Source organism: Zerene cesonia, chromosome 17 (assembly GCF_012273895.1).
Source record: "Zerene cesonia ecotype Mississippi chromosome 17, Zerene_cesonia_1.1, whole genome shotgun sequence".
NCBI classification, from domain to species: Eukaryota; Metazoa; Arthropoda; class Insecta; order Lepidoptera; family Pieridae; genus Zerene; species Zerene cesonia.
The window spans coordinates 5,088,599-5,114,738 of record NC_052118.1 but is presented as its reverse complement, the minus strand read 5'-3'; the positions used below and the strand labels follow the sequence as shown (position 1 = coordinate 5,114,738).

The 26,140-nt window shown below is 33.3% G+C and overlaps 1 protein-coding gene across 2 annotated transcripts in view; it reads left to right on the top strand.

The window, feature by feature from the left end:
- The window catches only part of LOC119833662 (teneurin-a), a 213,835-nt gene that overhangs the window by 42,909 nt on the left and 144,786 nt on the right, over positions 1-26,140 (top strand). For both annotated transcript variants that reach the window (XM_038357777.1, XM_038357778.1), the window contains exons 2-5: positions 8,721-8,976; positions 19,952-20,089; positions 20,710-20,823; positions 22,428-22,583. In XM_038357777.1, the coding sequence (XP_038213705.1) occupies positions 8,739-8,976; positions 19,952-20,089; positions 20,710-20,823; positions 22,428-22,583 (646 nt within the window). In that variant the 5' untranslated portion in view covers positions 8,721-8,738. The remainder of the gene's footprint in view (positions 1-8,720; positions 8,977-19,951; positions 20,090-20,709; positions 20,824-22,427; positions 22,584-26,140) is intronic.

Here is a 26,140-nt window from a genome sequence, read left to right as displayed (position 1 = left end):
TGTAGCCTCCTAACCATCTAAAGACAAAAATCACGCCAAAAGGTCATCCGTTGCGAAGTGAAAGAAAACAAACAAACGCACTTTCGCATTTATAATATTATAGTTAGGAATGCGAGTACTCACGAATTTACACCATTTAATGTTTTTCCAAAACCATTCACCTCTTAACCATACCTAACGTCAAATATTATTACCTAATAACTACAAAAGTGGCCCACTATTCTATTTACTTACACTACACACTACAATATGATATGTATCAATGTTATGCGTTTCCACGTTTAAAATTTACGTATTTATGAATAATTATCATAACTATGAACGATGATATTAATCTGTAATCGTTTCTTGTTGAGTATTTCATGCACAAGAGTTAAATTGTGGAAGTCTAGAGTTATTACTGTTATTATATTATGTTGGCAGTGTATAAATTTGTTCTTATAAAATTCGTTAAGTGGCCTACGAATAATAATAGTTCAAGACTTTGCCGCTAGGTGGCAGTGAAAACTACGAGAAGTAACGTAGTTCCGTTATTTTATCATAGATGGCGCTGAACTTTAAAGTTGCATACAACAGTATACAAAAAAAAATAAAAGACGAATGTAATAGCATCTCTTGCAACTAAGCACCAAAGAGTATTTTCTAAAGTGTACCTCTGATCTTTATCTGCCGCGGAGTGACGCACTAATTACTTATTGTGGCGCTAGGGTTGTATAGTTGACTCTGCTTTCTACAACTATTATTTCCTTCGTCTATACACCTATCATTTAATTAATCACTTATTTTATCACATGTTCGATGCGTATGACAATAGAATGATTATTGAAGGCCCTCATAATGATATATTTTTAAGTTTTACATGCGATAAACAGTCCTCATTATCTTACACTAAAAATATTATGCATTTCGTATCTATTAATGAATAATATTGTAATAAACAGGAAAGACATGATTTCTGGTTGTTTACAATTTTTCCACAGATAACTTAATACTATAATAGTATTGTTTTACGAAGTATAAAATCATTAAATAATTTTTAAACGCGTGATTACATCATTCCAATAAATAAACCATTTTTATGGTTTCAGACCTAGACCTCTCAATTGGGCCTAATCATCATCATAAAAATATTTCAAAAATACGCTTACATTTTCAATTTCTTTCAGTTTCTCTCGTAATTATCTAATAATTAAAACGCGTGGCAGGTGTCTTAAGTTCTTTTAAAGACCATTATATCAAGCCTTTAAAATCATATATTTCTTTTAAGCTGGGTCTAATGCAAAATTTTATTCGAAATTTATTTAAATCGGTTTCTTTATAAATAAATTTCAATGTTATAAAACTTAAATTGACATTTAAATGTCATTTCAAAAGGGTTTTACTCTTATTATTAACCACATTCTTGAAGTGTTGTATTAAAGCAGTCATTTTTTTTTAAGAATTTATTAGGTATTTTCTAGAATCCTACTTCCTACTTATATTATAAATGCTTGTAAGGATGTGTGAAAGTTTGTAAGGATGTGTGTGCGTTTGTTGCTCTTTCACGCAAAAACTACTGAACCGATTACAATTTAATTTGGTAAGTAGACAGCTGAACAACTGGAATAACATATAGGCAACTTTTTATCCCGATATTCCTACGGGATACGGACTTACGGCGGGTGAAAACGCGGGGCGCAGCTAGTATTGTATATTTTCGAATAAAGAAGTTAAAATAATAATATCTGTTTCAATTATTCTTAGATATCGATGTTTTTAGCAGCCCGTGCACCCCATTTAAACATATAAAAAAAAACCAATTAATCGTATGGTTCTCGAGCTAAAAGATTTCATTTGACTATCTGTAGATGGATATAGGACAGAAAGTCATAAAGATGACCTGTGTCACTAAGTGGGTTTCTGATGGTCGCTGTCAATATCGGCCCTTGTTGGAAAAGTTTTCAAAATTGAAATTCCGAAGTTCGGAGACGTGCCGGCTCGGAGCACTCAGGGTGCACGCTTGAGATCTCAAAGGAAATTCGGTAACGGGCCATGTACCTATTTAGATTGGAATGGAATTACCCACTGAGACGCAGGTGATTGTTTTTATCAGACCGTTAAATTATCCACATACGACGCTGTTACTTTGTTATTCTTTACATTTGTTAAGTATGCGTGCATTGATAACACTGAAAATGCTGAAGGATACAATTTTGAATGACAGAAATTCGTGTTCAATACATTTGAAGATAACCTGATGTCTTAATCAGTTTTAATAAGTTTTCCAAATACATAACATCATCATCATCATCATCATCATCAGCCCTTATATGTTCCCACTGCTGGGACACAGGCCTCCTATGAAGGTTCAGGTCATAATCCACCACGCTGGCCAAGTGCGGGTTGGCAGATGTCACATGACGTCGAACTTTAAATTCTTGTACATGCCGGTTTCCTCACGATGTTTCCCTTCACCGTTTAAGCAGTGGGGATGTTATCTACATGCGCAGATAAATTGAAAAATCAATTTATTTCCTGCGCGCTCGTCCGGTCTCGAACCCCGACTTATCGATTTTGAAGTCCGAGGTCCTCACCACTGAGCCACCACTGCTGTATACCAATACATAACATAATTTTACATAATTATTAAGATTAATTGGTTACAAACGTTTCAACGACCGATTGAATATACATTTAACTCTACAACTATAAAAATTAAAGACAGAGTTACGTATAAATGCTATAAAATATAAATTCAGAGGAAGAACATTTTAAACTCTGCAACTAAATATTCGATAAAGTCGTTAAGTATTTCATTTGCATTCCGTACAGAAAATATAGGTGCATACTTGATGCATGTCTGTAAATTGAGCTCGGTAGTTAGCTAAGCTTTCTAGGCTATATTGAGCGTAACAACGAGAACGAGTCTAAAGTTGCATTGTGGATTAAACGCAACCCAATTACCTAGCTAGGAGTCCATGCCTGAGTCGTCTCGATATCAGATTAGGTCCTCGCTGGATTACATTAGTGGACGTCATACTACTGGTTATATACAGCCTTCAACGTATATCCAATTATAGCGCCATGGCTCTCAATAGTCATAGAGATTGGATCTGTCAACATACGTTTATTACTAGACATTTGATGGGAATTACATTATATAGTTAGTCTGTAGTTGCGTCCTACTAGCTGTTACAATTTGCATTCAGGTATTGCTTATAACTGCTCATGTAACATCTACAATACCCATATGATTAATGGACTTTAATATAGGGGTTACAGGATTCAAGAAAAAAATTGGTTGACCGTTTAAAAAATGTTAATAAACGAATAATAACAATTTAAATATTTTAAAGTTTTGAAATTTACATTACATGTTTATTTATATGATACAACTTCATTCTAATGAAATAATAGCGTAATAATTGCAAGCAAATGATCCGAATCACTATTTCCAACATATTATAATTATGTATCATATCAAAATATTATATACAAAATCAAAGTGAAAAAAAATTATTGTCATTATTTTTTATTTGGGTGTGAGAAATAACGATCCGTTTGTAATCGATGGTTAGCCAATTTCCCAATAAAATCGGATAATACTTACAACGCGGTGTCTCACCCTAATGGAATATTAATCCGAGTTATGTTATTGGATATGTAATTAGTGCCACGTCGTAAATTAATTAACTCCTAATACAGTGTTGATATCTGTCTCAGTCGATACATTCCTATAATAGTGTAAGTGGTTCAATACTGTGATATAGATCTGTTTGTTCATTTGCATTTAACAGCAGCGCGGCGTTGATTGCCAATTGTTTATAATTCCTCAGGAGTAAGACGGGCTTTAGATGCATCATTATAGACTGACACAGACAGTCATATATTTAATTATTCTTCATTGAATACATAAACAATACAAAAAGGATGATAATAAATCTAACAAAGGATTTTATATATAATTGGCGGCCTTATGTCTATAAGCCATTTCTTCCAGTCAGTATGGAAGGTATATTTTAATTTATTTACAATATATCGTTATCATAAATTCAGTGCAAATTCTGATATAATCAAATAGAAGTATGATTGAACAAATGAGATTATTTCATTATGATCTTTGATAAATGACAACTAGTAATTCTACGAAAATAAACTACCACTCGCTCCGATATAGCGTAGCATCCGTAGTACTACTTCATAGCTACGACATAAGCTATGTATATGATGCTAAATTATTTTTCCTTCATATAAGAAAAGCAAGATGTTTTAAATGAATCAATGTAAAAATTCATTATCATTTGCTATTATAGCTACACAATCCGTGGTTTCCGCAAAAATGATAGCAGTTTAAACTTCTCACGTAACTTCACCGAAATCGAAATTAAAAACGCCTCCACCTTTAACTCAATTTATAAAGATAACAAACTACATGAGTCGTGTTTGTTTTCGATGGAAAAGTTTTTCTTTCGCGGCTTGTTGTGTGTTTTAGCCCACTTACGTGATGAGAATGCGATCCTTTGGTGCACCGATACGAGCTGGGAGTTTGGGGCTCACGTCCTAGAACGAATTCTTCTGATTGTTATCATTAAATTTATTACAACGTTCGATTTATAAATTTCATGTCAATACCGCATTTTATAACTTAGCAATATATGTTTTAGGTTAATTTTACTGTAACACAGGAAGCGTATGCGTTACGATTTTAGTTTTTATTCAGAAAAGTTTTTATTCATATTTATATATTTTCTCATATACAGCAACTTTATTATACAAAAAAGGAGGTTTAATGACATTTATTTTTATTTTCTTTTAGCATGACGCAAAACATATATTTGAAGTTATTGCGAAAAATAAAAAGCGAATAGTAACCGATCGTATATTAGGATACACTATGACTAGTAACGTAAGTAAACTATATGCAAACGCAGTCAAGTGTGCTTTCTGAAGATTTCTTTCCCAACGTGTATAAGATATGAGAAAGACTTACTGAATACACGCTTCTATCGCTTAGGTTAAAGCCTAGGTCGTGGAGTCGCTATGAGTTTAAGATGCAGTTTTAATACAGCCAGGGCCGCGTACAGCTCATATTTTTCATGCTTGTCTTGTTCCCCATTGGGCTCACGCTTATTTTATACGTGACGTGCAACCACAATCTCGCCGTATCTCCTAATATCTTTTGTTTTTGGTCATTACATCTCATTGTTATTTGGACGTAGGTATTTCGTGGAGTTCCCATAGCACGAGAAGAACAAAGCGTAAGGAATATGTGTTTATTTTAAAAGTTTTAAGATAGAGTTAAATTTCTATATACTTCGGTTTTACAATCATTGCAAGAAAATACGGTGAAAATGCTAAGATATGATTGCAATAATGATACCAATTGCAGTTAAAATAAAATATTAATAAAAATACATTTTTTCAGTAATTTTTCAGTCATTCAACAGTCATTCTAACGTGCTCCCATAATGTTCTATACACTTAGGCGTAAATTTGACATGTAGGTCTGTATTTATATCAATGTTTAAATGAAAAGACGTTAATGACTTATTTTTATTAAACTCAATACCTACCATGAAGACTCGTATAATTCAGAGCCTTGGGGAATGTAAAGTTAACATCAAAGCGAGTTTACTCGATGACAAAAAACCAATTTCATTCACGTACGAACGTTACACTTTAATAAAGCATATTGAATATGTATAATGAGAGTAAATATTAAAACCGGTATCAGAGCAAAGCTAAAGGAAGCAGGGAATTTATTAACGTTGCGACATAGGCGAATAAACAGAGCACCATTTTATATTAAAACCAAGTCCATCATACGCCATTGAATCTGTGCTAGCTTTTATTAATTACAAATAATTAATAACGACTTAAATGAGTTTTGGAGTATATATTTTTTTCTTTATTTATGAAAATGGTGAATAATTTTACTAATTAATTGTACTAATAAAGTCTTTATTAGACAAGAATGTGAAAATATTGCAGTTATGTATTATGGTGAGAATTACATTTTCCCAAACCTGCTGAGGATTATCTTATATCAGGTTGCAAATTGATGGAGTCCTACTTAATAGGCATTGCTTTTCTATAGTTTTTAAATAAACCGAACCTAGCCTAACTTACTAACTAACTATAACTTATTATATCGAATGCCCATTTCACAATTAAAAACTTGCACATCGATAGCCTATAATCTACCCAAAATGCATTCTATTAAAATCAGTATAAATACTATTTTTCGAAACATTATAAACTCGGGAGTAGAATATAATCTAACGGTGATATATTTAATATACTATACGAAATTAATCAAAATCACATATAAGATATAATATTAACACTCATAGGAGGCCAATGTCCCAGCAGTGGGCTGATGATGATGATGATGATCAAAAGTATAAAGCACGTTAAACTTCGTAACACTGTCTTAATATTTTCGTCCATTACAGCGTACTACAAAGAATTACTCGTAAATGTAGTATTTGTGAATAGTAAATTGTCCTTCAGAAAAAATTATACTCTACAATGTAAATAATTTAAATTTTTTCTGATACAATATCTTTTGTATTTTTATTTAATGAACCATGTGTTCAAAGTTGAGAGGATTACCACCCCAAAAGAAAATTGTCACCAATTTTCGATTATGCTGATTTATTTTTCGAAATTACAACTTTTTTTCATTATAAGGGTCGTAACAATGAAACTGTAAACATAAATTGCAACAATTGGAAGCCATTTCGAATTGAATCAATATAAGAAATAACGTGGGATCTTTCGTTCTTAGTGCGCAAAACGGGAGTCGTCGGAGCACAATCCGATGGATTAGGACTCCAACACGCACACCCTCACCATTTCACTAACTTTCTATTTATGTTGGGTCGCTAACCAAACAACTTGTAGGCTCTTTATTACAGTTGTTCGTTTCTGTTCACGATGTCGTTATCATGTTGATAAAATATCGTCTCGATTTTTTTATTTCAACCGTGGCATAATTTATGCTTACCTCGATATACGATAGCGCTTGTTATTGGATATTATTTTGTATATTGCCGATATTTGGTAGCAATTTCAACATTATACAGCGATTAATTGTTACGCTAATAACACGACTTTTCCGACGCATATTAAAGAGGCATTTAAGGAAACAATTGTACAATTACATCTTCGGCCTGTTCTTTTATTATTACATAATGTTATTAAATTTTTCATAATGTTTTATTTTATTCTAAAGGCTGAATACCTATATTTATACACTTGGGTTTTTGGTGCAAATGCAACGAAGCTGTGCGATTTGGCTTAGCTATTCATTTTTTAATAATTTATTTATCTGTGGCACACCTACACATAAATACTTTTTTTATCATAAAAGTTATTACGTATGATGAGTCTTCACATACTTTGAATGTATAATTTTCACTGTAGCACGAAATATAATTAGTAGCTTAATGGAAGTGGTTACATTATACACTAATTTAAGTATTATACACCTATTATTCATTGATGCTAATGGGTAATTGTTTATCATGTTTATTTAATATGTAAATGCAGCGGTTAATACATTTCCTCTTTTCGTGTATTTTCGTAAAATACTGACGTTAATTGTTTTATGCTGATGCAATCTGAAATACGGTTGGATGAATAGAAATTTATACTTTGCTCTAGTTATCCAAATTACTTGTATTTTGTTAGAACTGGGAAACGGCAAACAGTTTGGCTTCTGAAAATACAAAGGCGTCCCATATAAATTTTAGGAGTAGGTCTAACAATAGGAGCGCCTCTAATTTAGTTGATTGACACATTCAAAAGAAATAGTTATTGCTTTCGTATTTATAGATATTCATATACACTATATGTATCTTATCTTATATCTTTAAATGCAATTCTGGTATATATATATATATATATATATATATACATATAATTGGAATCTCGGAATCGGCTCCAACGATTTTCATGAAATTTAATATAGGGGGTTTCGGGGGCGATAAATCGATCTAGCTAGGAATCTTTTTTAGAAAATGTCATATTCGTGTTTTATCGGCTTAAACTTAGCGACTCTTCCTGACATCTATTGGCGAATGATAATACTAATACTATTTTTTGGCGAATAATTAAAGTTCCAGCAGATGGCTTTGTTAAGTAACGAAGTCAATGAGTGTTTGCTTTGAGGTTAGACTAATTGTTTATATTGTTTTGTGTCTTCTTAATGCACGTGTTCACTTAAAAATGCTTAAACGATCTTGGAAAAAACGCTTATAAACAATCTAACTTCACGAAGTTAAACCGAGCAAAGCTCGGTCATCCAGGTACTATACAATTTAAACAAATACATATAAGAAAGGATCCGTGTATGACACGATTAACGATTAACTAGTTTTTATTCTAATGATCCAAACCTGAACGATCATTATATTTATTTTTTGACCCTTTTTTTGATTTTCTTGAACTGATATACCAAAACGATCAATGCCATAAATAATATTTCATAATTATGATAATATAATGAAATATGGTTTTTCATATTTCTGCTAACGCAAAGTTTATGAGATATACTGGATGAAATGATCTTTAATGCAAAAAATGTTGATTGGATTTTAATATAAGGTCCAGATTAATTAATTACGATCGTCGCGGTCTATAAGTTACTCTTATGTGTATTACATACTTGTGTGTGTGTGTGTAGCGCTATTATTAAAATGTTAAAATATATATCTGACACGGTAAATCTTTCGCAGGCGTTTTAACAACATGACATGAATGCGTCAAAAATGGAGCGGCCGGGGCGAAGAACGAAGGCGGGTTCGCTCAGCGGGCTGTCAGGAGGATTTCCTAACGCTGTCCCGAACTCTGGCAGTGTCCGGCGTCAGCGGTCGCTCGAGTGGAGCGGCGACAGATACAGCAGCAGTGATGACGATCGTCCGCAGAAACCGCCGCAGTTGGACGATAGGGTGTTTGCCTCCTTGCTGGCCCAAGCAACGCAGCAGTTTGACAGTGAGTTGATACAATTTATATGAAAGCTTACATAGTGAAGTCATCGTTTAGTTAAGCGTGGCGATATGCATAAATGAAAGTTATTACCTACGCTAATACATAATGTTATTCCATAATGAGGAAGTAAATAAGAACGATCACCAACACTGCACTTTTTAATAAAAGTTATATAAAGAACTAGCTGCGCCCCGCGGTTTCACCCGCGTAAGTCCGTATCCCGTAGGAATATCGGGATAAAAAATAGATGTTAGCCGATTCTCAGACCTACCCAATATGCTTACCAAATTTCTGAGGAATCGGTCAAGCCGTTTCGGAGGAGTATGGCAACGAAAACTGTGACACGAGAATTTTATATATTAAAGATAGATGGAAATCGTTGCTAACATATATATAATGCGAAAGTGCTTGTTTGTTTGTCTTTTTTTCGCGTCATTAAGATTGATTTTGTGGTATGATTCTTATGTCTGGAGACAGTTAGGAGGCTAGAAATTAAAATAGGCTAACCACACTCAAAACATTACAGTTATCATATTTAAATTTATTCATCATATCATATTTATATTTTCTATAATAATGATTTAGTTATACCTACATGTAGTTAAATAATTTTTTTTTCAATTATAATAAAGCAATAGGTACAGTAAAATACATCTTCCCTAAAAATATATTAAGACCACGTAAATGAACGCGTTATTAAACTTTATTAGTAATATCGTATTGGCACATCTGCGTTACGTAGTTAAGCTATGGCACGAGTAATACTCGTATACATTTTTATGTTTGTTCTTATAGTTTTCTTCTGTTTCTATGCGCTATATTTATGGAATTTTCTTGTTAGTTTGTCAATATGAAGCTATAAAGAGAGCATGTTTGCATAATCGCAATTGCAGTAGACTAGAGAGTGGGATCAGCCCAAAATTTGTTATTCATCGGGTGACACGGTCGAAGGTCCGCGTTGAGCCCTAACAAGTGGCATCATTAGTGGAACATTGAGGGGGCAGGGTGGCATGGCAATTGATAGGGGAGCGCTGCGGTAAGCTTATGAGGAAAACTTTATACGTAAACTTGCTGGAGAGGCTTCCTCCAGTTTTCATCCTTCTGTCATGCTAACTAAGACGTTGATGAAGCTCAGGATAGACTTTGATTAATAATCTATTGGATATCGTCTACGTTGTCTACATTTATCTGTTCTCGGAATGCGGTGTGATGTTTCCATTAACGACATATAAGTTCCATTAAGTTCAAATAAGTTCCTCTAGACATAATAAACTTTGAATCTTTTTTTATTATTTTTAATAAATCTTTTCAAACATAAGATTATAATCTGAATAGTAGGTACGTTTATTAAAAATAATAACCATTTAAAAATTAAAAGTCAAAACTTATTTATCAGTCGAGATTAATAAGATAACTATACCCATAGATCGTGGCAGACAGAGTTGCATATGCTCTTTAGGTTATCATAGACATTACCTTTGGCGGTGGCCTCTAATGTGATTAGTCTGGCCGTGCGTCGGTATTTGCTGAGCTTTATGCACCACTAGATATGCCATAAACGTGTTTTCATATTTAGCATTCGGTATGTCTGGCACGTTCCCGTTATTAAGCCGATGATCAACTAATCATCTGGTAATGGATTTCCATAGTAATGAACTTGGCATAGTGAGTGCTTTTACTGAGTAAACTGACTAATAAGAGAAGTGTTTTTCATTTAATACTGCAACTTGGTATATTTGTTTAAAAGGGCAAGGGTATTCCATACTCAATCATATGATACTTTAGGATTCTCCGGAGACTTACGTTTATGTTGGTGTTAAAACTATTTTTATTGAATGAGATATAAAAGTCTTTATACAACGCTCTTAAAACATTAAACATTGCTACTTAAATAGCAAAAGTCAAAAATTCATTCTATATTTGAGAGTTGGTTTTTCAAAGGTAAAATACAAACATAGAACTAGATGAAACAACATATAAAGACAAGGTCGCTTTCACAATTGAATTTCTAAAATAAAAGTAAATAAGATGTATTTATTACAAACAAATCTACCTATAGCTTAAACTCACATGTGTATCCTATAATTAAATTGAATATTGACGTAGGCACGTTAAAAATATTATTTCTCCATCCATATATTTAAGAAATATTATATTACGATTACATAACAAAAATACTTTATCTCAACATACAACAACAGAATAGGAACACTTAAAAGGAACCGTTTCACATAACATATTGATAACATAGATTGGTAGCAAGGCGGGCGGAGTTTCCATTTCATTTCGTATTTTTCTCCTGCACAAGCGGTATCGTTGGTGTTATTAGAAAGCAAGCCTAGAGTACGCAATATCATCGGGCACGCTCTACGAGAATCCTCGGTGAGATGCCCGTTATTGCATGGAAATTCTTCGACGTGCAACTTCATTGAGGGACTCTTTTGTATAAAGGTTTCAGCGCAATGTTCCCCGGTTATTGTTTTTCGAAAGCGAGGGAGGCACCTGATATTACCTTTCTTGAATCAAAAACAGTCGGGCTTATTCTATTAAGCCGATTTACATTTGCAAAGTGGGTAATGGATAAGATTTGCGTGGATTTTTTTATAAGTTCTTTCACGTTTGTTTAAATGGCTATAATAAAGAAAACAACGTTAGTAATCAATGAAATTCACATAATATTATAAATATTGTTATCATTATTTATAATATTATCAATATTGAAGGTTTGTTTGAACGCGCTAATCTTAAGAACTACTGGACCGATTTTAAAAATCTTTAACCGTTGGATACGTACGTGATTCCTGAGTACTATGTACGTTAGAACATGAATTTTAATAATAAGAAACTAGTCAGTTACTGACTAAAATATTTTCACTTCTATTCGTGTAGCCAGAATTATTTTCGCATGAATTTAGGGAAAATGCGATAAAATTATTATAAATGTTGGTAACGTGACAGGTGGTTATGAGAACGTTGGCAGGTGGGACGCTTTATCGGCAATATTGATACATTATAAAGTCATGACTGTGTCCCGCTGGTAAATAATAAAATGATAGGGAGCGAGGGCTATAATATCTGGCAACAATGAACAAAATATTTCATGTAAATAAAAGAAACGCATATGATTTTAAAAATCGAGTACGTGAGTGTACAAAGAGTGCAGTGTACAGGAGTTTGGCGAAGTGAAAATATTAACTTTGTAGTAAATTATATGAAAAGGACTAATTAAGCGATGAAATGTCAAATAGGGGTATTCACAAACGAAATCAGTTGTATTTATAGTGTCATTGCACCGGCTCGTCAGCCGCCTCATGCGGGTCCTATCATTCGTCTGTTCACATAGATAAGCCACCGACCTTTCACTAATACAATTGGACACCATTTACTTACTGAGAAATTAAGGCTTCGAGTGACCTCTTGAAACAGTTCGCTATTAAGTTTAGGATAGGGTCAGAGATAATTCATTCTATAAATGTTAATTTGGTCTGAATAGTCATCATTTGTTGAAGAAACTCATTTTGATTATGTATCATTGTTGTGAGTAGGTGTATCTATCTAATTTGTATATATTCGGTTTATATATGGTATATGTATATGAATGTTATATAAAAAAGAAGAATAAAATAATACCATTTAAGAACTGAGTTCTTTAGCATTACATTATGTTTATATAATAAGAGAAATCTGTATAAATGTGACACTGAAACTTTTCGATTTGGCTTAAAAAATAATGGAAAGAAAAGCTCACGGAGATAAAACATTAAAAGAAATCTCATAAATCTTGAAGATCAATTGCAACGCTTGTTAGAACACGCTAAATGCGTTTACAAAGTTCTTAGGTAGATTTATTCTCAGTGATTCCAGGCAAAGAATAAAAAAACATTGTTTGTGTATTCAAACTTGTTACTAGCAGCAATATATATATGGTAGGTGGAAAATAAGTTGAAAAACAACTGAGATCCTAAGTGAATAAATACCTAAAATTGTTCCCTTTATCATTCAAAAATAATTCATCTACTTAACTTTTTCCTTTATGCTAAAATACTTTGAAGTCGAGAAAAGCTCCCAAAAAGTAATTTTATTAATTACGAGTCAGGAATTCAACAAAGTTCCAAGCCCGGAAGGTTCTTTTCTTTTGAGGAACAATCCATTATCTTATGAAGATTTAGAAATTCTTGTGGTTTGAGACAACACGCGCGCGGCGAACACAGCGGAAGTGTCTCGCATAGTATTTATTTAAAATCGCTGCTTATTTCAAGTTTTCGTGATAACATTTTATATTATTGATTTACATTATTATTTCTAAAAATTAACAATATCAGACTCTTTTTAGCGATTTATTTTCTCTATCTACACTAATATTGTAAAGAGGAAACTTTAGTTTTGTGTTTTTGTATATTTGTAACGTTTTCATGCAAAAACCAATGAACCGATTTCAAAACTCTTTCACCTTTGGAAAGCTCTTACTTCACTGAGTGACATAGGCCATATATGTACCACGGGTGAATCTGAGCCGAACAGCTAATATAATATATGTATGATGTTATGTTAAAAAACCATCTGACTAACTATAGATAGTTTATATTACATGTAACATCAAATTGAGTATCATATTTCGTATTATGGTACCCCGTACCGAAATTGTGTTCACAAGGGTATTTCGCATGATGTTTGAAATTGCTATAGAAATTAATTATTATCCTTTAGTTACTACTGTGGAATTCTCAGCTGGTCATAGGCGGTGGAAAAACAAAGGGCGGAGGGTGGCTTCCTGCCCTAGGGCCATTTTCTGTATAAGTGCCGTATTTCTCTTCGTCGTTTTGTTCTCCTGAGGTCACCGGGAACGATACAGACAACCTCATTTAGCCTCTTTTACAAGATTCCATGACCGCAATATTCTTAGAATGCGGCACACCAAATCTTTGATAGATTTGGAATATAATACCGCATAATGACAAATTACCTTTAAATTTAACTACTTGATTTACCATCTGATAGAACCCGATTTTAATTTAAGTTTGAATTTGCTCCAAATTATAAAAAATAAAAAAGAGCAGAAAAGTTAACCTGAGAGAAATTTTCATTAGTTTCAATGAAGTTAGTGGTTTTAAAAATTAAGTTCAAAAAATATTCTTCCTTTTATAGTCTTAACCTGAGACTTGTTAAATGAGGTTTTCAGGTCGTATAACAAGTTTCAAAACATTTAATGAATTGCGTTGTTAAATGCCAATGTTAGTTAGATACATTCACGATTGCACTATATTATTACTCATATAGCTAATTATATTAGACGAAAATATATTAAATCTATAAATAGGTTACGTATTAATTTATTCTTATTTTGTTGCGATCACGGGCATTCAATTAAAAATAATAATTGCCGAGTACAGTTTCGTTAGATTGTAATTATAAAGCATTTATTTTTAAAATGATAATATCTTTTAAAGGTTTTGTACAAATTACATACTCTTTGAATCCATAGTCTTAGATTTCTTTAAAACTATCACATGAAAAGGAACTTACAAAGGTTCAGAAATTTCAAAAATATATATCTTTTATTTACAGAAAGAAGTATGATATATACATAACAATAATATATCTTATAATTTGACTCCATGTTCTGTTTCAATTGATTTCTATATTTAAATGAATTGTTTACTTACTGTTATCATATGCAGTTGATATGATAACAGTAAGTAACGAAGTAATGTTATCAAGGCCGCTAATTGGTTATTCTGTTTAGTTACTCAACAGGGAGTTTGAATGTTTCATCAGATTGCTTGCCTTCGGTTGGGATTCAATAAAGGGCCTTCATATTAAATTATGGGTACTATTTTATTGATAATTAATATTTTTGGTATTTGAAGGTTCACTGAACACAATGTAAATCTATAAAATAATTCACCTACTCAATCATCTACATGTTACATATAGATAGATTTAGATCAAAAGTTTTGGCCTTTTTGAGTCCGCAAATCTAAATATATAAAATATAAATAAAATAATTAATTAGATCGACTTATGATAAGGTGCTTCAGATATTTAAATCTGTAATAAATTTTAAGTTTAGTTTGGTTTAAAGTACCGATTTAACAAAAAAGGAATCACGCCGAATAATATCTAATTTTTATAACCTTAGTTTAACCGTACAAAAAATTATAAATTCTTTTGCAATTGAATATTGGTAGCACGATGAGAGATGAGAGATGGTAGACAATTGTATGGGATATACGACAAAAGCTATTTGGGAATCGAACCCATGTAAAGAAAATTTCATTAACCCTGTAGATTTGCGCGGAGCCGCGCGCACGTGCCTAGGATTACCAGTAATTGATGGGACCCGTGACTAATCTCTGCACTTTGCTCTCCAGCCCGAATTGCACATTCACTATTAAATTTGAAGATATATGTCAACAGTGGATTTATTACTACGGATGTGTTAGAGGGAAAACATTGTAAAAATCTGGCCGCGGCGAAAATGTTTCCCACTGTCCATTTCATTTGTCCGTGATAAGTTATACTGAGCTAATGACTTGTACTAACAAATTTTAAGTATAGTCGTATAAATAAACAAGACGGTTCTGTAATCAAAGGCGCCGACAATAAGCTATAGCCACGAATAATATAATAGTATACAAGGGTTAATAAGCTTGAATAAGCCGAGGGCTTGAGGTAGGCTGTGCGTGCATGAAATTTTAATCGTCATTTTCATTATATCTATGGTTTATACAATATTATATTGTAGGAAAGTGTACCGGTAATTGCTAACATTTTAAATTTCTAAAATTTATTTGAAATATTTTATGTAATAACTGCAAATATAGGATACAAAATAAGGAATACAAATCCAACTAAATTATAAACATACTTGACGCTACCTTTTCATGAAAGGTATCATGAATTGGGAAGACGATGATGAAAAATCTTTTTTTCATATTGAGCAATATATATGCCTCTAAATTTTTTTATAGCCCACGACTAAAATAATGCTATAAAACAGTTACTTTTATGCTATGTACATAAAAGAATTCTCTTTTCACATTTCACTCTAAGCAGACCTGTGAGTGACATTAATAAGAATGACTTTTACATGTATCCTCGCAAATTTCAGGAGCTAAAAATTCTCCCATTTAACGAGAAATATCATTGTTTTAGTTCTCTTTATTTGTTAAAAGCGTAATTTAGCCAGAGCGACGGCGTTGCGGCGGCATACTATTCGCGTGAGCTTCTTATCTCCAGATATTTAAATTCCAGCGTGAGCCTCAAAATAGTTCAAATTAAATGGAGCATGTAAATTAAGTGTTGCTATCACGCAATTTCAGCAAAATAATTTTAAGTGGTCTCTTGTGCAATCCGTTGTTTTATTGAGGCGTTTTAATGATATCATTTGTAAGAAGTCTGTTTCAATCTAATACCTAGTGGACGCGAAAGTTTTAGAATCTCGATAATATATATGTTTAATGTATATTTATATATTAAAAAATGTTTTCAGATAAGTGTAAAGTTTAAGATGTAATGGCGCTATTTAAAATTACTACTTTTTAATAGGAAATAACAACAACTGACACAGACATTTTTTGTATGATTTAATTGGGTTATTTACAAAAAATCAGCAATTCGAATGAGATAGAATTAGACCCCTACTGATGTAGTACGACAATTTAGAAGCAGACTTTTCGTAAATGCTTATAAAGCGTGTTTTAAATATGAGTTTGTTGAAAATGATTTACGTGCGGACAGTTGCCTGAAGCGGGGAGGGGCAAATGGGGGCGAAAGTGACGCTTGCGATCGCTCTCGAGGGTACAGCCGAGACGAGACGATTGAATGTGAAAATTTAATTCAGGTCATTTTCATCACTAGAAGTATCCGTTATTATCCCAAAGTAACCTTTGAATAAATTTTATTTTCTCCGTTTCCAGCTGCGAGCATTGTTTCTGTTTATTAAAGCGGCGCACGTTGAGTGTGCTTACTACTTGTTTAAGTATTCCTTTCGCAACCATTACTAGTATTTAATGTCGAGACAACTTGTTATTGTGTACAGGAATTTCCATAATCATTGAATAAACTTGTATCTTATTCTATGCGGGTTGTATGAAAATGTTTATGTCGTAAATAATGTCTGTGGCTATACAAGTGCAGTAGGGCGGAAGTGCAGGGTTCAGAGCTAAGGTATAAAGACTGAAAAATGCAAATTCCGAGGGTGGTCGGACAACAACCTTCGCAGCGCGTGGTTTCCTTGCTATTCAAATAAAACCAAACTTGTCAAACTTTTGTGCTGTACATTAATTCCATTTTTTATAGCTTTTTCAGACTTTCAGTCAGTCTATCATAAATTAAGACAACCGTCGAGGATTAAAGCTAAATGTATTCAGGTATTAATGAAAAATCGCCTTTAGAGAAATATAAAACATTCATTCAATGAATACTTAGTCTCTATCCACATAAACAAATAATAAAATGATGAACGATAATATCTGTTGAAATAAATTAATCGATTAAATTTTCATATTCAATCTCGCCTTGTTTACCGAGGGGAAGCAATACACGGTTAGATGGATTTTTTGCCATTGCAATATGATACTTATCCAAGCACATAAAGGTTGAAACAGGTGTATCAGCGGAGATTAAATAATAAACCTGTCTGAGATACCGAGAGTAGTAATAACAAGCTGAAATATCTGATCTCCATCAAATAAATACATAAATAAATTGACAAGCTTCGTCTGACTTTTGAATATCGGGTCGTCAGACTATTACATTTTCTTAACATCTCTCTGGTCTTTCATTTTAGTTGAATATCTATATGGAATGTATTAGAGATTATTATTTATTAAATGTAATGACTGATTTACAATTTTCCAGTCCACTGACCCAACTAGGATACAATCCAATGCTGGATTGGATCTGTATCGTATACAGATATATAACTGGAATGAAACAAAAGAATTCGATTGCGATATATCGATAGTAATAAAGTACATCGGTACTTTATTACTTAATTATCAAATTATATTTTACATCTAAGTGGCTACTATTACTTTTATTATTGGTGTTTAGTTTACTGTTACATTTTTGGGAATCGCTATTTCCTATGCAGAAATATTTTTTTATATGATTCCAAAAAAGCTAAATAGGTTTATAATACAAAAAAAGAAACTGCTTTGGCATGATTTTGTTGTGTACATATATTCAAATTAATATTCCTTTAAATTAAATTAAATTAATAAAAAATTAGACCCACGTACACTGATCGGAGTAAAATTAGTTTCAATAAGTAGGTACTTATAAAACCAACTTTTTGTGAAACTTTCAAAGTCAATCCATTCTATGTACTTTGTCCACGTGGACACCTCCACCTCTTTTTCTTTCTGCGCCATACGAAGATATGATTTTACAATAACACACGGATATGACAAGCTTAAAATATTACAGTCCAATTAAGAAGCTCCTCTTTTTCTGAATCCGATTAAAATCATATTAAATCTATCAGTTTATATATCCACGTGTAATACTTAAGAGACGTGTGAAGCTATACAGTTTCACATATACCTTAATACGTTTTAGAGGTTGTTTAAGCTACTAATTGAGTTTGCTATTCGTTGAGTAAACTAAAGCAAGGTGCTTAGTTTTGCATAGCCTTTGGCTATTTGTGGCCCGTAACTTAAGTTAATGTTACGTTTAAGCCTTGTTATAGCAGTCATTTTAGATGTTAGGTCAAAGTTGTTAAATCTTTAATAATGCGTTGTGTAATGTTAGGATGTAATATTTGAATAAATGTTTAAAGAGATGAAATATTTTAAATATTAAAAAACTCAGTTAATCACTTATGTCGTATGTGTAAAATAAAAAAGGAATAATATAATAATTATTTATAGATATATATAATAATTTAAAAAAAAAGGAATAATATAATAATAAAAATTAACAGTATTTTTTTAACAAAAGAATAAACTACATGGGACCACAGGGGAGGCATGTTCTATCAAATTAAAAAAGAATCATTAAAATTGGTTCATAAAGAGGAAACATTGTTGTTTCAAGCACGTTAGTAACGTTTTCACACAAAAATTGCTGAACCGATTAAAATTTTTTTTTCACCACTACATAGCTGCATTCACCGAGTGTCATGAGCTGTGTATGTATGGTCGAAACTGGAGCAAAGAGCTCGTATGTTTTTTTTTTTATTTCACCATCGGCAATGGAGCTGGTGGGTCGACTGGTGGTAAGCGCTACTACCGCCCATGAACATTTGGGAGGCGTAACGTCGTTTGCAGACCTTACGCCTCTCCAAATGAATTGCCGATTTGAAATTGGAAAGGGATTACGAAAGGATTGATAAGAGGAATAAAGGAAAGGAATGGGAAGGGTAAGGAAAGGGATATGGGCCTCCATATGTCATAATTAAAATGATGTAAAATTTAAGTTAAATTCTCGCTTGCTTCTTTTGTATCGAGAAGCAAATATGCATACCACGATGGATACTTATTAAATACATATTCAGTTTAAAATAGGAGTTATTTACACAGCTGTACTAGACCCGAGGCGGCCTAATAGCAATTTAATTCTGACCTCAACTATCATAAAGTTATGTTTGGAATTATACGCAAATTAGTTATAGAGAAATGTTAAATTCGATTTAAATCACCTTTACTTATAAATTTTGGTAAGTTGGAACATATGGAAATAATAATGAAAATAATATAATACACAAGAAATTTATAATTTGTTGTTTTTTCTTCGGATATACCTATAAATTTATTTCCGATTATTAACACTATAAACACACTTTCATATCCATCCTTATAGAGTGACTAGATTTTTGTCCATATAATAATAAAGGGGACTAAAAAATATGTACAAGCGGTAAATGCTTTAACATATTAAAAGTATTTATGATTAATGCATAAATAATATCAGTATGTTAATGTTAAATGTCTCTACTTGTACTATTTTACAATTAACATCTATTCGTTTTCAGGTGAGCAACGACGAATATATGGTTCGGAGGGCGGTGAGGAGCCACCTCGATTTCTAAGCAGCCCACAAAGACAAGCATCCCCGTTTCCCATTGAAAGCACCAATCGGCGCTTTTATAGAAGAAATAGAAACTCAAAGGGTGAGTTTCCATCTTAACATATATGACTTAAAGGTGACTGAATGACTGACATAGTGATCTATCTACGCACAGCCCACAAATGCAAAAATAGACACAAGTTGCAGAAATGGCGATCTTATGGTTATATATCATTAATAATATGTTAAAATAACACAATTAAAATTAACAACGTAATCAGTCAATAATAAACCATTTACTTTTGGATTCAAGAAAAAATGAAAAAAGGAAGGTAAGGGTACATGCATTACCGGTCCATTACGAGTTCAGCCATTTAAGTGAATCCCGTGTCCCCTTGTGGGTTATGGGGCAGATGATGTACATCTGTTTCATTGATCTTTTCGTTTTCTTTATGGACGAGTAGGTGATCGACCTTCTGTGTCCTGCCAGACTGAGACATTTTTTTGTGCATCTCCACCGGGAATCAAATCCAGGACCCCTTAGTTTTATGCTCACGCGTTAACTGCTGTACCAAGGATATAATCCTACGGCGGTCTGGTTACATGAGTTCAGTTAATACAGATTTTCTTTCTCTTTTGTAACTAATTTTACCCAGGAAGCGACCAAAGAACATTAGGAAAACAAATGGACGATATCTTACAAAATATTGTTTTTTAATTTAGGTGAGGAGATATTTAACAATGAGGGCGGTGGCACATTATCACGACGCAATAGGCGGCAGGATGAATTTCAGCATGACAGCAATGGCCGCGGGCCCAGGATCTGTCATATAAATGGTGAGTTATATGGTTGTTTGTAGTGGTTAGTTAATAGTTGAGTTTTCTTTTGGCCCTGACCGTTCAGTTTTGTGATGATATTATTCCAATAATGCACATACATTTGAATAGTTTCTATTTTTTCGTTATTTTTTTTTTAGGCATACAGAATCAGGGCTCTCAGAAGTTTTGCAAGCGTTCCCATTTTAATCATATGGAAATTAAAAGCGTTAATAAAATAAAATGTATTTGAATAAAAGTAAGCTGTTTCAACTACATTTTCAAAATCTTGCAATTCAATTGTTGGTGCAACACATTATGGCATACGTTAATTGAATCCACTATCTACTTACGAAATACCAGCCTTCTGTATCGAGATACATGTGATCTTCAATTACTCCACATTAATAATACCGATCCGTTCAGAAATGTAGGGAATGAACGAGGCATATACTCAGTGGATTCCAATGTAGTTGTTGTTAGGCATTCTGTATGTAGCACGGTAGCATGCCTATTATAAGCGTAATGCTAAGGTGGGGCGTGCCTTTGATAAGGATGCTTCGAATACTTCTCTCGGAGGCTGACGCACGTGACGTTAGCGTAAGCATCCCGGAATAACAATGTTATTTGCAGCTAACTGTTTAGGTTTCGACATTGATGTGAAAATTTTGCGCTCTAAATATATTCTCGTTGATTATTTTATATGCGGGAATGGTTATTTCGTTAAAAATAACGATTTGAGGATTAACCCTTGAAAAATCGTTCGTACAATGTCTAGACAACGATCATTAATCAGATTTTAAAATGGTTAAGGTAAGATTGAAAAATAATAGTACCTGTAATTATAACAATGCATAATGCTTTTTTTCGAATTCAATTTAATTTTAACGCAACGCAATACTTAATGAAGTTTTTTGACCTAAATGGATAATAAGGTACGGATATTAAAATACCACAATAATTATAATCAAAAACAATACTACCTTTTGTCCAGGTACCACGTGGATGAAGTGGTCCAATTATATGGGTATCGGATCATTTTCACGAATTATGATAAAAAATAGCTGTTGTTTCTACAACCTATGAACTTAAATATTCTATCTATTTTAATTAATATTCTACACAGTGTATATGTACGTGTAAAAAAAATGTATGAAATGTAAATATGAGTCAACATGCATTGAGAAAGATAAATACACAAATGAATCAGTTTATATTTAATTTTACTTTACATACATAATTTTGCACATTGTACTTTACTTAAATTTTGGTCTTATACATCCATATATAGTTATTTTACGTTCTTTATTTAGTACTAGCTGCGCCCCGCGGTTTCACCCGCGTAAGTCTTTATCCCGTAGGAATATCGGGATAAAAAGTAGCCTTTATGTTATTCCAGTTGTCCAGCTGTCTACTTACCAAATTTCATTGTAATCGATTCAGTAGTTTATGCCTGAAAGAGCAACAAACACACACATCCTTACAAACTTTCGCATTTATAATATCAGTAGGAAGGATATATAATATAATATTAGTAGGTTAGGATTAAAACCATTTCTCACCTATAATCACATTATTTCTCATAATAATGACATCATTTCGAATAAAAAACTCAATAAAATCAGGTCCAACAAGCGGTCAGAGTGAGCGTGAATGCGAGTCGCCCCCAGAGCCAGCACCGCCCGAGGTTCCGCCGCGGGGGCCCTCTCTGCACGTCACGCTGCGCCACCGCGCGCCACCGGACCAGCCTGCTGATGCTGACCGACTGTTCCTATCTGAAGGTATGATATCTAACCGATTGTATGAGAATTACACTCTAAACCTTTACACATTGAGCGCCTGATCCTGTGTGATGTTAGCACTAAGGTAACCGAATATGTATTTGAAAAAAATATGTTTCAAATAATTCAAATTCTAATGCTATAGGGTTGTTTGTGATGTTAAAATTATGCATTTGAGTAAGAACTTCTAAAACTCTAGATAAACTCTAAAGGCATATTAAGCTTATTTATTAAGTATATATACTAAAAGTTATTCCAATACTGTACGCTATGTGATATTGTATATAATCTATACTAATATTATAAAGCTGAAAAGTTTGCTTGTTTGAACAAGCTAATATCAGGAACTACTGGTCCATTTTGAAAAATTATTTCAGTCGAAGCCGGTGCGGACCACTAGCATAATATAAATATTAAGTCTTTGAAGGAGTGATATTTATGGTAAGAAATAATTAACATAGATTTAATTTTCAAATCTTTTATATTTCTGTTCTCTAAGGTTTCAATTAAATAGTGCGTCTTCATTAAATTACATTTGAAACTATGTTCAGCAAATTTTTAAAGTCGTAAGTAGTTTTCGTTGATATAATTTGTTTCAAAGTGCTCAAGGGTAATAGATAGGTGGGTTGTAAGGACGCTCTTCTGATAAGTTAGTTAATTTAATTTCCAACGTAGATGTACAGTTCTGTTGCGTTAAGTAGGCTCCTCTTGTGTAGGTACTTCAGCAGAAGTTTAATCGAATTGCAGCGTCCGCACAAGTCCACGACGGCAAGTTTGCGCTCACTGACAAATTAGCCACTTGATTTTGCTATGCCCGAGGCTCTGCAATAATAAAACTTTGATTATAAATCAGTCTACAACATCCTGTCATAAAACAATTCAGATTTTCATGTAAAAGAAAATTTAAAAGCAAATATAGATGCATAGTTTGATAGACTTACAAAGTGAGATAGGTCAAAAAGAAGTAGCTTTTGGAGCGGTAACGAAAGAAAGTGCTGGCAAATTTGATTTGTGCGAGAGCTCCGCGCTGCATGAGCCGTTTGATGTGGCGTACCGTACCCCTGACGCGCCGGCGTACGTCCCTATAAAATGGTGCGCACTTACAGTGAAACTCCTAACGTAATTTAATTTTTATGATAGCGCATTGTGATCTCCCGGGGAGATTTTTATTTAGATTTGTACCTCGCTCAGAGACCGCTACCATTATATCAGAACCATCCCTTTAGATTTATCGACGAGAGAAGTGGTCGCAGGAAAAATAATGTGAAAATATTATTTTTAAAGGTCCTAAATCACTTAAGCAGCTGAAGGATGAATTAGGTAAATCTTAATTTAAACAAGAAAATAGCTTCAAAAGATCTTGAAAGTTTAATGGAATCGAACGGGACCGGCCGAAGTAAGTAGTCGGAAGTTTGCACGGGTGACAAATTGGGCACTTGACCCGCGCGCCGAGCGAGCCTCCGAGAGCTTGTTTCTCGAGGATCGTAATAAGTTTAACTTAAAGTAAACTATATTCCATTCCCTCTAATTTGTCCTCTTGCTACGCTGTTGAGGCACTTTTTGCAGTTTCAAATTAACAGTTTCTATTTACTTCTAACTTAGTACTTTCAACTTTATGTCGTCTCGTCCAGTCTGTGATTTGTTTGTTTAATTAATTAAAATGATTCATCCAAAATTTATTCTAATGAATACGTAGCTCGAGACAAAGAACCTATTGTTTTCGCAAATTTATTCGATGGTAAGCTGATACAAGATAGGCGCCGACTAATTATGGAAATTTAAGTTGCAAGGATATTATGCAGAGAGCAGCAAAGAGCGTCTCAAGTTTACCGAGCTTTTTGAAAATTGAAACTTGCTCGGATTCATTGTAATTTAATTTTTTGCGTTGTTGTATTGTTGGCGCTTTGAAAATGATTCTTTGCAATGTGATAGCAGAATACAAACGTTTTTCCGTTATGCTTTATAATAACACAACATTGTGTAAGTACCTATTCATAACAATGTAGATGTACTCGGAGTATACACATAACGATTCTGATGAAAATTTTATATGAGCGCAGATTAAAAGGATGGATTTAGTGTTTCATTTAACATAGTCAACGAACACAAGAATTTAATTTAACAGGCATTCCGTCGCGCGCATAAAAACGACAATATACTGAAGCTAGCGCGGGTATTCATAAACTTTTTGTAACTCGCCGTAAAAATGTCCTCGGCCATGATCAAATCTGACATTGTCATGTTATAAGTGGAGCCTACTCGATCCCGCTGTGGTCTCGTAAGCTCAAGTTTTAAACATCCCTCGCCCGGAAGGCACTTAAGTGCTCATAAAGCACCCATGCGAGCAGCTATCTAGAATGCTGCCTATTTTTTGCATTTATTGTCTGATTCATGTAAACGCCCGTAGTAACATTTCAGTATTATGCTGTGGAATATTGAAAGTATTATAGTTAAGAATTTTCGAACTAACAAATAGCTTACAAAACGTTTATATTTAAGGACGTTTGAGTTTTCAAACAGTTCCAAATATTCCTGATATACAAGAGATATCAATTAGTAGTATTTATTTTAATCTAGGATTACCATGCAAATATTTAGCATTGACAGTTGTTCTTTAAAAAGTAAAGATATAAATATACAGTTTTGATGAATCTCGCGTTCATCAGTGCCGATAGGATAATAACAATTTTACCGAGAACGTTTTACATTCATGCGCTTCTTAACTCCCTTCACGAGAGGCAGTTAACTTTTGAAGAAGTACGTAATAATGTAAACATGTCAAACTTATAATTCAAGTGGGTCGTGCAAATGATCAAGTGTTCGATACGTCACAGTAACACGGAGCACTTTAAAGTTTTTCCTCAGCACGGTGCGGTTCCACTCGCGAAGAGATGCGGAGATGGAGTAAGTAGGATAAATGATTGATGGCGGCCCTTCAAGTATAAACTCGATTATCCGTTGAGACGTGAACAACTTACGAGTTTTATGTAACGATGGATCAGGATTATTCCAAAGTTTCCAAGTAAAAATCGACTCATGACAATCATGTTCATGATAAATAACAACAAAGTTAAAAAGAGGGTAAATAAATATCCTTTAAAAACACATGATATCTGAAACAGTCTGTATATTTAATATATTATGTGCTATCATGCAACCTTTTATCTTGGATGAATATTGGTTTAACTATCTGTATAAACAGCTTGAATGATAATTTGGTATAATAAAAAAGGAGCTGCAAATTTCTGCTATAACTAGGAGGGACAGAAAAAAATCAAAGTTTTCTCATCCGCACGTTTCAATATTAGTTTTCTCGAGAGACGGGGACGCGCAAAGAAGGAAAATTGTTTCGCCGTTTACTATTCCGAGTTTTAATCAAGGAAGAAAGTCGTCTTGGAGAGCCGTCTGGAGATCGTCTGACTCGTCGCCGCGATCATCCAACCTGACGTTAATTGCATATAAAATATTTCGTTCTAAGTACTCATTTAGAGCCACGTTTATAGGATAGAACAACGTTTTGGTAATATTACTATCGAGGTATTCACTACATGTACCAG